Source organism: Ursus americanus, chromosome 3 (assembly GCF_024610735.1).
Source record: "Ursus americanus isolate L20-20 chromosome 3, mUrsAme1.1.p, whole genome shotgun sequence".
Taxonomy (NCBI): domain Eukaryota; kingdom Metazoa; phylum Chordata; class Mammalia; order Carnivora; family Ursidae; genus Ursus; species Ursus americanus.
Genome location: NC_142129.1, coordinates 47,062,741 through 47,075,320, shown reverse-complemented (window position 1 = coordinate 47,075,320; position 12,580 = coordinate 47,062,741). Strand labels below are relative to the sequence as shown.

The 12,580-nt window shown below is 37.8% G+C and overlaps 1 protein-coding gene across 2 annotated transcripts in view; it reads left to right on the top strand.

Moving 5' to 3' along the window:
• Positions 1-12,580, top strand: part of TAX1BP1 (Tax1 binding protein 1) — a 77,854-nt gene that overhangs the window by 62,722 nt on the left and 2,552 nt on the right. The window contains exons 15-16 of one of the 2 annotated variants that reach the window (XM_045792963.1): positions 1,236-1,281; positions 1,758-1,906. In XM_045792963.1, the coding sequence (XP_045648919.1) occupies positions 1,236-1,281; positions 1,758-1,906 (195 nt within the window). Of the gene's footprint in view, positions 1-1,235; positions 1,420-1,757; positions 1,907-12,580 lie in introns of both variants that reach the window. The other variant, XM_045792962.1, reaches the window with a different exon arrangement.

The following is a 12,580-nucleotide window of genomic DNA, read 5'->3' as shown; positions in this document are numbered from 1 at the left end:
TAAATTTGCTTTCTTGTGATAAAAACCCACTTGGTTGGGGTGCCTGGGTGGCTCAGTCAGTTAAGCATCTGCCTTCGGCTCAGGTCATGATCCCAGCGTCCTGGAATTGAGCTCCGTGTGGGCTCCTTGCTCAATGGGAGCCTCCCTCTGCCTCTGCCTGCTGCTCCCCCTGCTTGTGCTCGCTCTTTCTGTCCAAAAAAAAAAAAAAGGATAAAATCTTTAAAAACAAAAACAATAAAAAAGAACAACCCACATGGTTATGTTATATTCTTTTAAAATATCGTTGGATTTGATTTTTAAGGATTTTTGCATCAGTATTCATGAGGGATGAGGTCTGCAGTTTTCCTGTGATGTCATTGTTTGACTTTGGTATTAGGATAGTATTGGCCTTATAAATAAAGTTCAGAAGTGTTTTTTGTTTTTTTTTTCAGGATTTTATTTATTTGTCAGAGAGCTCACGCACAAGCAGGGGAAGTGGCAGATAGAGGGAGAAACAGGCTTCCTGCTGAGCAAGGAACCTGATGTGGGGCTTGATCCCAAGCCCCTGGGATCATGACCTGAGCTGAAGGCAGACACTTAACCAACTGAGCCACTCAGGCGTCCCCAGAAGTGTTTTTTCTCTAGTTTTTGAAAGAGTTTATATGGGATTAGTATTTTTAAATACTAGTAAGTTTCTTAAATGTTTGATAGAGTTTACTAGAGAAGCAGTCTGCTTTGCTTTTTGTCCTTTGGCTTTTACTAATAACTAAGTGGTAAGAGATACACAGTTTCCTCTTAGCTCAATAAAAAGGGCAGCTTCTTGGCACAAAAAAATTTGAAAATACATTGTGCTTTATTCTGCCTTCTCATGTTATATGTGGAAGGGACATTTATGAGAAGTTAAGAGCCAGATTTTTCAGGGGGCGCCTGGGTAGCGCAGTCGTTAAGCGTCTGCCTTCGGCTCAGGGCGTGATCCGGGTGTTCCGGGATCGAGTCCCACATCGGGCTCCTCTGCTGGGAGCCTGCTTCTTCCTCTGCCACTCCCCCTGCTTGTGTTCCCTCTCTCGCTGGCTGTCTCTCTGTCACATAAATAAATAAAATCTTAAAAAAAAAAAAAAAAAAAGAGCCATATTTTTCAGTTGTATTCTTTAACCATAATAGGGAAGTAATTTTATTATATTTTAGCTAAATGTTTAATTGCTGCCCTAATTATAAAATATTTGAATGCTTTCCACCGTTGTTTTTGTTAATTTTAGGAACTTAAAAGGAATCTAGAAGATCAAGCAGAAAGGAAAATGGAAGGTCAGAATTCCCAGAGTCCTCAAAAGATCTCACAGTGTCTCAACACATGCTCAGAGCAAAGCAGTCATTTTGCCACAGTGCCACATACACAGCCAGTTCTGCAGTATGGTAATCCTTACGCAACACAGGAAGCCAGAGGTTATTAAAATAATTTTGGTTTGGGATTAACTGAATATGGAGCTTTTTGGTTTGTATCTTAATGGGATTAGAGAACTACTCGTCCAATTAACTCTAATAGAAACATTATCTTGTAACCAGTAGTTTTAATTTTAACAGTAACTGGGTTCGTCTAGGAGTGCTGCAGCACAAATGAGTAGTCTGTTTGCTTATTACATATATTTTTATTTTTGAAAATTACTTTGATTAGAAAGACATCATTTTTGTGATGCGTAAAAATGGTTCTTTATGTCCTGTTCATCATAGCTGTATGCAGAGACTCTGTAGTACCAGGTTTCACTTCCAAAATTTTATTTCAGATGGAGCAGATGGTGCTTTTTATCCAGATGAAATCCAGAGGCCACCTGTGAGAGTACCTTCCTGGGGACTGGAAGATCATGTTGTCTGTAGCCAGCCTGCTCGAAACCTTAGTCGGCCTGATGGTTTAGAAGACCCTGAGGATAGTAAAGTAAATTGAATTTCTGTTTTCTGAGCCTGTTCCTTTTATTTTTTGTTCTGTGTAGAGAGTTACGTTTCTGGAAAAGAGAGTGTGTGTGCTTGTGTATACATGTGATTGTTTAATTTTTGGAAAAACCTGCTTGTATTTAAATTTGAAAAATGAACCATTAACATGCTTCAGACTTAATCTTTTACTTCAGTATAAATCCTAAAGTGTGAGTTCAGAGGATGAGCTCAATGTCATAGCTATCAGTTTAATCTTAAAAAAATTTTTTTGAGGTATAATTGATAAATACCTTTAGTTCAGGTTTACAGCATAATGATTCAGTATTTGATCATGAAAGAAGTCTGGTTAACATTTGTTATCACACACAGTTAACAAAATGTTTTTTCCTTTTTGATGAGCACTTTTAAGACTTACTCTCAGCAACTTTCAAATATATGATAAATTATTAGCTGTAGTCACAGTTTAATTTTAATTATCACTAAGTAATTTACTATATTTTGATTGCAGATGTACTGGGTTGGAAGAAGCAGTGTTAATGGCAATATTCTTCAGTATGCATCTTTTAATTTTAGCAGTTATACCCCACTTTAAATTTTAAAGTGGACTACTTTATCTTTAGAAAAGAGAAATGCATTATCATAGTTTATTTTTTCTGAGAAAGTCCTTTAGACATCATTAGTATTTAATAATCTTTCAGCAACCCAATACTGATAATTTGAGTTAGTTTGTGTAGCTTGTCATTTTTATTTCATTTGAGAGATTTCTTCACCATTTAATAAATAAGTTCTTTTCCTCGTAGCAGCTCTTTTTAGATTTCCTGTGCATTAAGATAAATTTAAAAGATGCTTTATCGTGCTCTTTGCAAGTACAGCAGTATCATGACCTGTTTCTCATTTAATCTAGTTTGCTGCATTTAATTGCTATTAACCTTTGCAGAAACTGATCAGTGTTCAGACAGGCATGATTTTAGCCCTAGTGCTCAACACCCATAATGGAGAAAAATGTATTTCTCCCTCCTGCCTTTTGGCCTCCTACGTCCATTACTGGGAATAATTAGGAAAACTGTCAGAACTTTTGTAGCCTATTTAAGGTCTAGAGTATAATCTTACTGCTTTTTCACACCTTTACTTCACATTTTGCATATTTAATCTGATCATTCTTGGCACAGATGTTACGTGTGACAAGCCCTTCTCTTCCGTAGGCATCTGCTTCAGTTTAATTAGCAGAATGTTCTTTCTGATCTGTGTGCTTTGCCCTCCTGCAAACCCATGAGAAGCAGTGTTAGAGTCTTGTGCTCATTTGCTGACATGCTTAGATTTGGTAATGAGATGGAAGGACTCTTAATAGGCACACCTTGGATAATTATATTTTGCAATCGGAAGATTTTTTCACTTTAGACTTATGTACATTTAGACTTTAAAAAAATATTGTCATTACAATAACAAAATCACTTGGAAGTGAAAGTAGTTTAATGGGTAATTTTTGGAATATATATAGCAGATTTGTGTTGACCTGTTCCTTTTCTCTGGTTCCCTGCCCTGGGAGTAATTAACAGCCACAGGACCTCGGTGTCAGGTTGAGGCTGCCTGTTCTCTAGCCTTCTCCAGGCTTATACTTGCCAGATCTCCTTTCTGCACCAGAAGTTGGTCAGCTATCAGATCAGATGCCTTTTGTGCTCCTTTTCCCCTACTAATTGCACTGGCAGTAAGTATAGCACCATAATTATGATGGTGACGGCACCAAACATTTCTCTAGCTCAGTTTGCCACCTAGTACTTGGCTATTTAAATATGTTAACTCATTTGTTCTTCATAGCAGTCCTGTGAGGTAGGAACTATTACGATGTTTTGTTTTCTAATGGAGGAAACAGAAAGATAACTGGCTTGCTTCATCACACAGCTGGTAAGGGTATAGTCAGCTGAGGATTTGAACCTCATCAGTTTGGCTATAGGAGCTATGGTCCTAACCACCTATCAGTCTATCAGATAGACTAAGCCAGAGGTTCCCAGACTTTCAGTTCATGGTACCTTTGGTGTCTAAGTAAAAAAATTTTTTTTATGATACCCTATAGGCCAAAACAATTAACTTAACAATTTCCTAACAATTGTAGTGACCATTTGGAAAAAAAATAGTGTATCCTGAATTGAAAAATTCTTATTTTTCGTTCTTAAATAAGCACAGTTACTAATGGGATGTATGTGGCTGTTGACCACTGTACACCTTCTCAAACCTTGGAGTTGGATTGGACAAACCACCTTCACTTCCTGATTTTCACAAAGCACATGCTTTATATTTCAGCAGCTGCCAAAAACTCAGCTTCTCGTCAAAGATAAGGTGTCACTGAAAGGAATATTGAAACTGAGCTATCTAATGTTGAAACTGTGAGCTATCTCGAACTAGTTGTTCACGTGATATCTGACACATGTGGAGTGTTTCTGCATATTTCATTAACTTAGAAAATTACAACTATCCCATAGTACCCTGTGAATTTGATATGATGCCCTAGCAATGGGAACATGGGTCTAAATCCTTGCTACACAGAAATATAGTATGAGTACCAACAGGTTTTTCTTTTCTTTTCTCTTTTCTTCTCTTTCTTTTCTTTCTTTTCTTTTTTGAGAGGGAGAGAGGAGAGGGAGAGAGAATCTTAAGCAGGTTCCGTGTCTAGTGCAGAGCCTGACACAGGGCTTAATCTCATGACCCTGTGATCATGACCTGAGCCAAAATCAAGAGTCGGATACTCAACCACCTGAGCCATCCAGGCACTTCCCAAGTTTAATTTTGATGAAGTCGACTTTATTCCGGTTTTACGTGTACTTTTGTTTTCAGATCTCAGAAACCATTGTCTAATTCATAGGAATATTTGTCCCTGGGTTTTCTGTAGTCTTTGCTCTTATATTTAGGTTTTTGGTCCATTTTGAGTTAATTTCTGAATATGGAGAAAAATAACATTTGAAACGTAATGGAGATCTTGCTTCTCTTTAGGTTTATTATTTTAATTCCAGTATAGTTAACGTACAGTGTTATATTAGTTTCAGATACACTAATACAGTGATTCAGCGATGCTAAACGTTACTCAGTACTCATCATGATACGCGTACTCTTAAATCCCCATCACCTTCTTCACCCATCCCCCCCTTTCTGGTAACCATCAGTTCTCTGTAGTTACGAGTATTTCTTGGTTTATATCTCTCTCCCTTTTTCCTTTGCTTTTTGTTTTGTTTCTTAAATTCCACATGTGAGTGAAATCATGGTATTTGTCTTTTCTCTGACATATTTTGCTTAGCAGTATATTCTCTGGCTCCATCTATGTTGTTGGAAATGGCAAGATTTCATTCTTTTTTATGGCTGAGTAATACTCCATTTTATATATGTATACCACATCTTCTTTATCCAGTTATCTGTTGATGGATACTTGGGCTGCTTCCATGATTTGGCTATTGTAAGATGCTGCATTAAACATAGGGGTACATGTATCTCTTTGAATTAGTGTTTTTGTATTTTTTGGGTAAATACCCAGTGTATGATTATTGGGTTGTAGGGTAGTTCTGTTTTTAACTTTTTGAGGAACCTCCATACTCTTTCCTGCAATGGCTGCTTCAGTTTGCATGCCTACCAACAGTGCATGCTGATTCCTTTTTCTCCATATCCTCACCGACACTTGTTGTTTCTTGTGTTTTTGATTTTAGCCATTTTGATGGGTGTGAGGTGATAACTCATTGTTTCTGATTTGCATTGCCCTAATGATGGGTGATGTTGAGCATCTTTTCATGTGTCTGTTGGCCGTCTGTGTGTCGTCTTTGGAAAAATGTTTGTTCATGTCTTCTGCCCATTTTTTAATCGGATTATTTGTTTTTTGAGCGTTGAGTTGTAGCGGTTCTTTATATATTTTGGATACAGATCCTTTATCAGATAAGTTATTTGCAAATATCTTCTCCCATTCAGTAGGTTGCCTCTTAGTTTTGTTATTTCCTCTGCTGTGCAGAAGCTTTTTATTTTGATGAGTCCTGATAGCTTAATTTTGTTTTTGTTTCCGTTGTATCAGGAGACCTGTCTAGAAAAATGTTGGTGTGGTCAATGTCAGTGAAATTACTGTGCTCTCTTCTAGGACTTTCTGGTTTCAGGTCTCACATTTAGGCCTTTAATCCATTTTAAGTTTGTGTGTGTTGTAAGGAAGGGTCCATTTTCATTCTTTTGGATGTTGCTGTCCTATTTTCCCAACACATTTTGTTGAGGAGACCATCTTTTTCCCATTGCATGTTCTTTCCTGCTTTGTCTAAAGTTAACTGATGATATAATTCTGCGTTTATTTTTGAGTTTTCTGTTCCATTGATCTGTCTGTTTCTGTGCCAGTACCACACTGTTTTGATTAAGGTCTGGAATTGTGATACCTCTAGTTTTGTCTTTCTTTTACAAGATTGCTTTAGCTGTTGGGGGTCTTTGTCGTTTCATACAGATTTTAGGATTGTTATTCTAGTTCTCTGAAAAATACTGTTGGTATTTTGATAAGGATTGCATTACATCTGTGGATTACTTTGGGAAGTATGGACATTTTAACAATATTTATTCTTCCAATCCATAAGAATGGAATGTCTTTCCATTTCTTTGTATCATCTTTCTTTCATGAGTATTTTATAGTTTTCAGAGTACAAGTCTTTCATCTCTTTGTGGTTTATTCCTAGGTATCTATTGTTTTTGGTGCAAGTGTAAATGGGATTGTTTTCTTAATTTCTCTTGTTGCTTCCTTGTATAGAAATGCAACAAATTTCTGTACATTGGTTTTTGTATCCTATAACTTTGCCGTATTCATGTATCAGTTTTAGTAGTTTTTGAGCAGAGTTTTTCGGATTTTCTCTACATGTCGTCTGCAAATAACGAAAGTTTTACTACTTCCTTACCAGTTTGGATGTCGTTTATTTTGTTGGTCTCATTGCTATGGCTAGGATTCTGGTTAGTATCTGAATAAAAGTGAGAGTGGGCATCCCTGTCTTGTTCATGATCTTAGGGGAAGAGAGCTCAGCTTTTCCCCTGTTGAGTATGATGTTCACTGTGGGTTTTCCATATGTGGGCTTTATTATGTTGAGGTATGTTCCCTCTAAACCTACTTTGTTGAGGGTTTTTATCATGAATGGATGTACGTTGTCAAATGCTTTTTCTGCATCTGTTGATAATGATCATATGGATTTTGTCTTTTCTGTCATAGGTTTGATGTATCATGTTGATTGGTTTGCAAATATTGAACCACCCTTCCATACTGGAAGAATATTCCAGTTGATCGTGGTGAATGATTTCCTTAATGTAATGTTGGATTTAGTTTGCTAGTGTTTTGCATCTGTGTTCATCAGAGATGTTGGCCTGCAGTTCTCTTTTCTGTGGTGTCTTTATCTGGTTTTGTTATCAGGGTAATGCTGGCCTCATACAATGAATTTGGAAGTTTCCTTCCTCTTCTATTTTTTGTAATAGTTTGAGAAGAATAGGTATTAAGTCCTCTTTAAATGTTTGATAGAATTTACTTGTGAAGCCATCTGGTCCTGGACTTTTGTTTATTGGTAGTTTTTTTTTTTTTTTTTTTATTGATTCGTGCGGTTGCTGGTGATCAGTCTGTTCAAATTTTCTATTTTTTCCGGTTTTAGTTTGGTAGGTTATAGGTTTTTTAGGAATTCATCCATTTCTCCCAGGTTGTCCAGTTTGTTGTAAGAGAATATTATGAAAAATTATATGCCAATTGTTTGTATTTCTGTGGTGTTTGTTTCTGCTCTAATCTTTATTATTTCCTTCCTTTTAGTTTTTGGTTTTTGTTATTTTCTAGATGATTTAGATACAAGGTGAGGCTGTTTGAGATTTTCCTTGCTTCTTGAGGCAGGCCTGTATTGCTACAAATTTCCCTGTTGGAACTGGTTTTTCTGCAGCCCAAAGATTTTGGTCTGTTGTCATTTTCATTTGATTCCTTGTAACTTTAAGTCTCTTCTTTGATTTCTTGGTTGGCCCATTCATTGTTTAGTATTTGTGCTCTTTCCGTATTTCCATATTTCTTCTTGTGGTTAATTTTTAGTTTCATAGTGTCGTAGTCAGAAAAGATTCCTGATACGATTTTGATCTTTTTCAGTTTGTTGAGACTTGCGTTATAGCCTCATGTGGTCTACTCTGGAGAATGTTCACATATACTTGAAAAGAATATGTATTCTGCTATTTTAGGATTTCAGAATGCTCTGAATATATCTGTTAAATCCATCTGGTCCAGTGTGTCATTCAAACCCATGTTTCCTTGTTCATTTCTGTTTGGATGATCTGCCCACTGATGTAAGTGGGGTGTTAAAGTCCCCTACTGTTGGTGCATTACTGTCAATTAGTTCCTTTATATTTATTATTAACTGTTTTATGTATTTGGGTGCATATATATTTACAGGTGTTATATCTTGTTGATTGTCCCCTTTATTATTATAGTGTCCTTTGTCTCTTGGTAGTCTTTTTTTTTTTTTTTTTTTAAGATTTTATTTGAGAGAGCACAAGTGGGGGCGGGGCGCAGAGGAAGAGGGAGAAGCAGACTCCCTGCTGAGCAGGGAGCCTGACACAGGCCTCTATCCAGGACCCTGAGATCATGACCTGAGCCGAAGGCAGATGCTTAACTGTATAGTCTTTGTTTAAAGTCTGTTTTGTCTAATATAAATATTGCCATCCCACCTTTTTTACATCCATTTGCATGATAAATGTTTCTCCATCTCCTCACTTTCAATCTGCAGATGTTTTTAGGTCAAAAGTGAGTCTCTTGGGGCGCCTGGGTGGTGCAATCATTAAGCATCTGCCTTCGGTTCAGGGTGTGATCGTGGCGTTATGGGATCGAGCCCCACATCAGGCTCCTCTGCTATGAGCCTGCTTCTCCCTCTCCCACTCCCCCTGCTTGTGTTCCCTCTCTCGCTGGCTGTCTATCTCTGTCAAATAAACAAATAAAATCTAAAAAAAAAAAAAAAAAAAAAAAAAAAAAGTGAGTCTTGTAGACAACATATAGATGGGTCTTATTTTTTTTATCTGCTCTGTCACCCCATGTCTTTTGATTGGAACATTTAGGCCATTTACATTCAAATTAATTAATGATATATATGTGCTGCCATTTTGTTACTTGTTTTGTGGTGGTTTTTGTAGTTTTTCTCTGATCCTTTCTTCTCTTGCTCTCTTTCACGGTTTGCTGACTTTAGTGATATATGTGGATTCCTTTCTCTATATTCTTTGCATATTTATTACTGGTTTTTGCTTTGTAGTTACCATTGGGTTTGTATGTAACACCTTCTGCATATTGCAGTCTATATGAAATTGATGGTTAAGTTTGAACCCATTGGTTACTCCTTTCCCCAACCCACATTCTAGGTATATGGTGTCATGTTTTGCATTCTTTTATTTTGTGAATGCCTTGACTGATTATTATAGATAAGCTGCTTCTTACTGCCTTTGTTTCCTACTTTTCATATGCTCACATACGGTCTTTTCCACTCAGAGTCCCCTTTAATATTTCTTGAAGGGCTGGTTTAATGGTCATGAACTCCTTTAGTTTTTGTTGGTCTGGAAATGATTTCCTATTCTGAAAGCCTTGCTGGATAGAATTCTTGTCTGCAGATATTTCTCTTTTAGCACTTGGAATATTCATGCCACTCCCATCTAGCCATAAAGTTTCTGCTGAAAAATCCACTAACAGCCTTCTGGGGTTTCCCTTGTATGTAACTATCTTCTTTTGCTGCTTTAAACATTTTTTTTTTCTTTATCACTACCTTTTGCCATTTTAATTAGTATGTGTCTTGGTGTGGATCCCTTTGGCTGATTTTGTTGGGGGATCTGCCTTCTGGATCTGGTATCTGTTCCTTGCCCAGATCAGGGAAGTTTTCAGCTATTATTTCTTCAGATAAATTTTTTGCCCCCTTTTCTCTTTTCGTTTTCTGGGATCCCTGTAATGTGAATGTTGTTATGCTTGATGGAGTCAGGTGTCCCTGAGTCTCTTCTCATTGTGCATAATTTTTTTTTCACTTGCTCAGCTTGATTACTTTCCATTACTCAGTCTTCTGAGTACCTCTGCTTCCCTCACCGTGGTATTTACTCTCTCACGTGTATTTTTAATTTCAGTGATTGTGTTCTTCATCTCTGGTTGATTTTTTTTTTAAATCTCTGTGTTAAGGGTCTCACTGATGTTTTCTCCTCTTTTCTGAGGTCCAGTGAGGATCCTGATGATCATGCTTTGTCAGGCATGTTACTTCTTTCTGCTTCACATAGGTCCCGTGTTGTGATTTTTGTCCTGTTCTTTCATTTGGGACATACTACTCTTTCTCCTCATTTTGCCTAACTCTGTTTCTGCATGTTAGAAAGGGTAGTTACGTCTCTTGTTCTGAAAGTAGTGGGCTCTTTTAACAAGCAGCCACTGCTAAGATAGGGCTGGCTGTGGCTGCTCCCCAAAGCACGGGCAGGCAGGGGTGCAAGGTGTGTGTGCTGGTCCTCTTCCACAGGGGAGGTGTAGCTGCTACGGAGACTGGGCCGGCTGGGACTACTTTGCAAAGCATGTATGGGTGGGAGTGGTACAGTTTTAACAATACGTGTGTGTCTTCCACTGGAGGTTGGGTGAGACAGTTTTGGCAAGGTTTGAACAGGTTGTCTTAGGGAGGGGACCCACAGCACTGGAACTAAGGCAGGTCCGGCTGGAGGGGTGGGGCATGGTGGTAGCAAGTTAGTGGGTGCTGATGCCCTGCTGGTTCCCACAGGTGGCCATGTGATTATGCTGGGGTGTGGTAGGGGAGAGAAATGGCACCTGCCAGGTGATTTGTTCCTAGAGAAGTTCTTTAGTGAACTCTGAGATTAGTAACGAACTCCCCCTCCTGTATGCCCCAAGCATACTTTTCAAGCTGCTGGTTCAACTTGTATCTCTGTGGGCTGTTTGCTGTGCTGTCTCACTAAGTAAGGACAGGGGCTCAGCTTCCTGTGGCCCTCTGGGCTTTCTCAGATTGAGCCTGCTGATTTTTGAAAGTTCCAGAGGATTTAAGTCCCTGCTGGTTTTAAGAACTTAAGAAATTTGGCCCATCTCATATTCAAAGCCAAATGCTATGGGGATTCATCTTCTCCTTGTAGGCTTCTGGTGTTGATAGTTGTTCTTACAGTCTCTGCCCCTGTGGCCCCTCTGGTAGCCAGACCTGCAGGGTTTCGTTCCCCACTGCGCTTCTGCTCGTCCTGCCTCCTTGTACGCAGCCTTTCTCTACATTTTGTTTTGGCGTTTGTTTTGCCAGTCTTCAAGTTGTTTTTTAGGTTATTTGCACTGACATGTTATCTAGCCTGGGGCAAGATAAATATAGGGTCCTCCTACTGTATCATCTTCCTTAGAAGTCTGCTTTCTCACTTTTAAATATATAGTTAGAGTTTAGTGACACTTCTTCACTGACATGCTCCATTACTAGAAATGGCTGTTTGGCAGAACTTAAACAATAACATCTCATGAAAAGAAGAATGTTGACTAATATTCTATAATACTACAAAGTTTTCAGGGATAAAAAATACTCAGTAGTTTTATATAAAAGTTAAACAGTCATTATTACTCTTTTCTCTTATGCATTCACTTTGGCCTTAGCATATGTTTTGTAAGCTGTTGAACTAAAGTAATTTTATCAACTTGGTAGAAGTTTTACTAAGTGGTGGACCTTTCTTCCTTGACATTATTAACTCAGTGATATCTAAATATCCCCATTAATAATTCTTAGCAAAGGCAGAATTAAAGCACAGTGTGTTATATGCTGAATATATAGTCCTGTTGTCTAGATCTTAATGATTCACGTGGTGTAACTCAGTCATTAGCTCCTGAGTATATATTGCTAGTTTGATCATGATTGCATTTTTTAATAGTTACAGAATATGTGTAACAAAAAAATTTACCATCTTAACCATTGCTGTAGTGCTAAGTACATTTACATTGTTGTGCAACCAATCTCCAGAACTACTCTTCTCAACTCTTTCCAGCCTCTGGCAACCATCATTCTACTTTGTCTCTATGGATTTGACTACTGTAGGTCCCTCATATAAGTAGAATCATATAGAATTTATTATTTTATGACTGGCTTTTTCACTTAGCATAATATCCTCAAGATTTATCCATTTTGTAATGTGTCAGACTTTCCTTTTTAATATTTACAATATTCCATTTTATATAGCACATTTTGTTTATCCCTGCACCCATTAAGCCATTTGGGTTGTTTCTACTTCTTGGCTATTGTGACTAATGCTGCTGTGTAACCTCACTTCCCAATCTAATTTGTTAAATTTAGTCTAGTATGATTTTGGAAATTAACCAAGCTTGATGAGTAAAAGAGAGTAAATAGGTATACACATACGTCTGAGTTCCTGCTTTAAATTCCTTTGCATGAATATCTAGAAATGCTGTACTGTATGGTAATTATATTTTTACAATCCCGAGTGCATTTTGAATTTAGTATGATTAACCCTATTTGGTATGATTTTAGTAACCTTAATTTAGTATGAAAATCTCATTTTGAAGATTTGATTTGTTTGAGAGAGAGCAAGAGAGCAAGCACGGGGCAGGGGAGGGGCAGAGGCAGGGAAGAGAGAAAGAGAATCTGGAGCGGACTCTCTGCTGAGCGCGGAGTCTGACATGGGACTGAATCCTACGACCCTGAGATCATGACCTGAGCCGAAATCA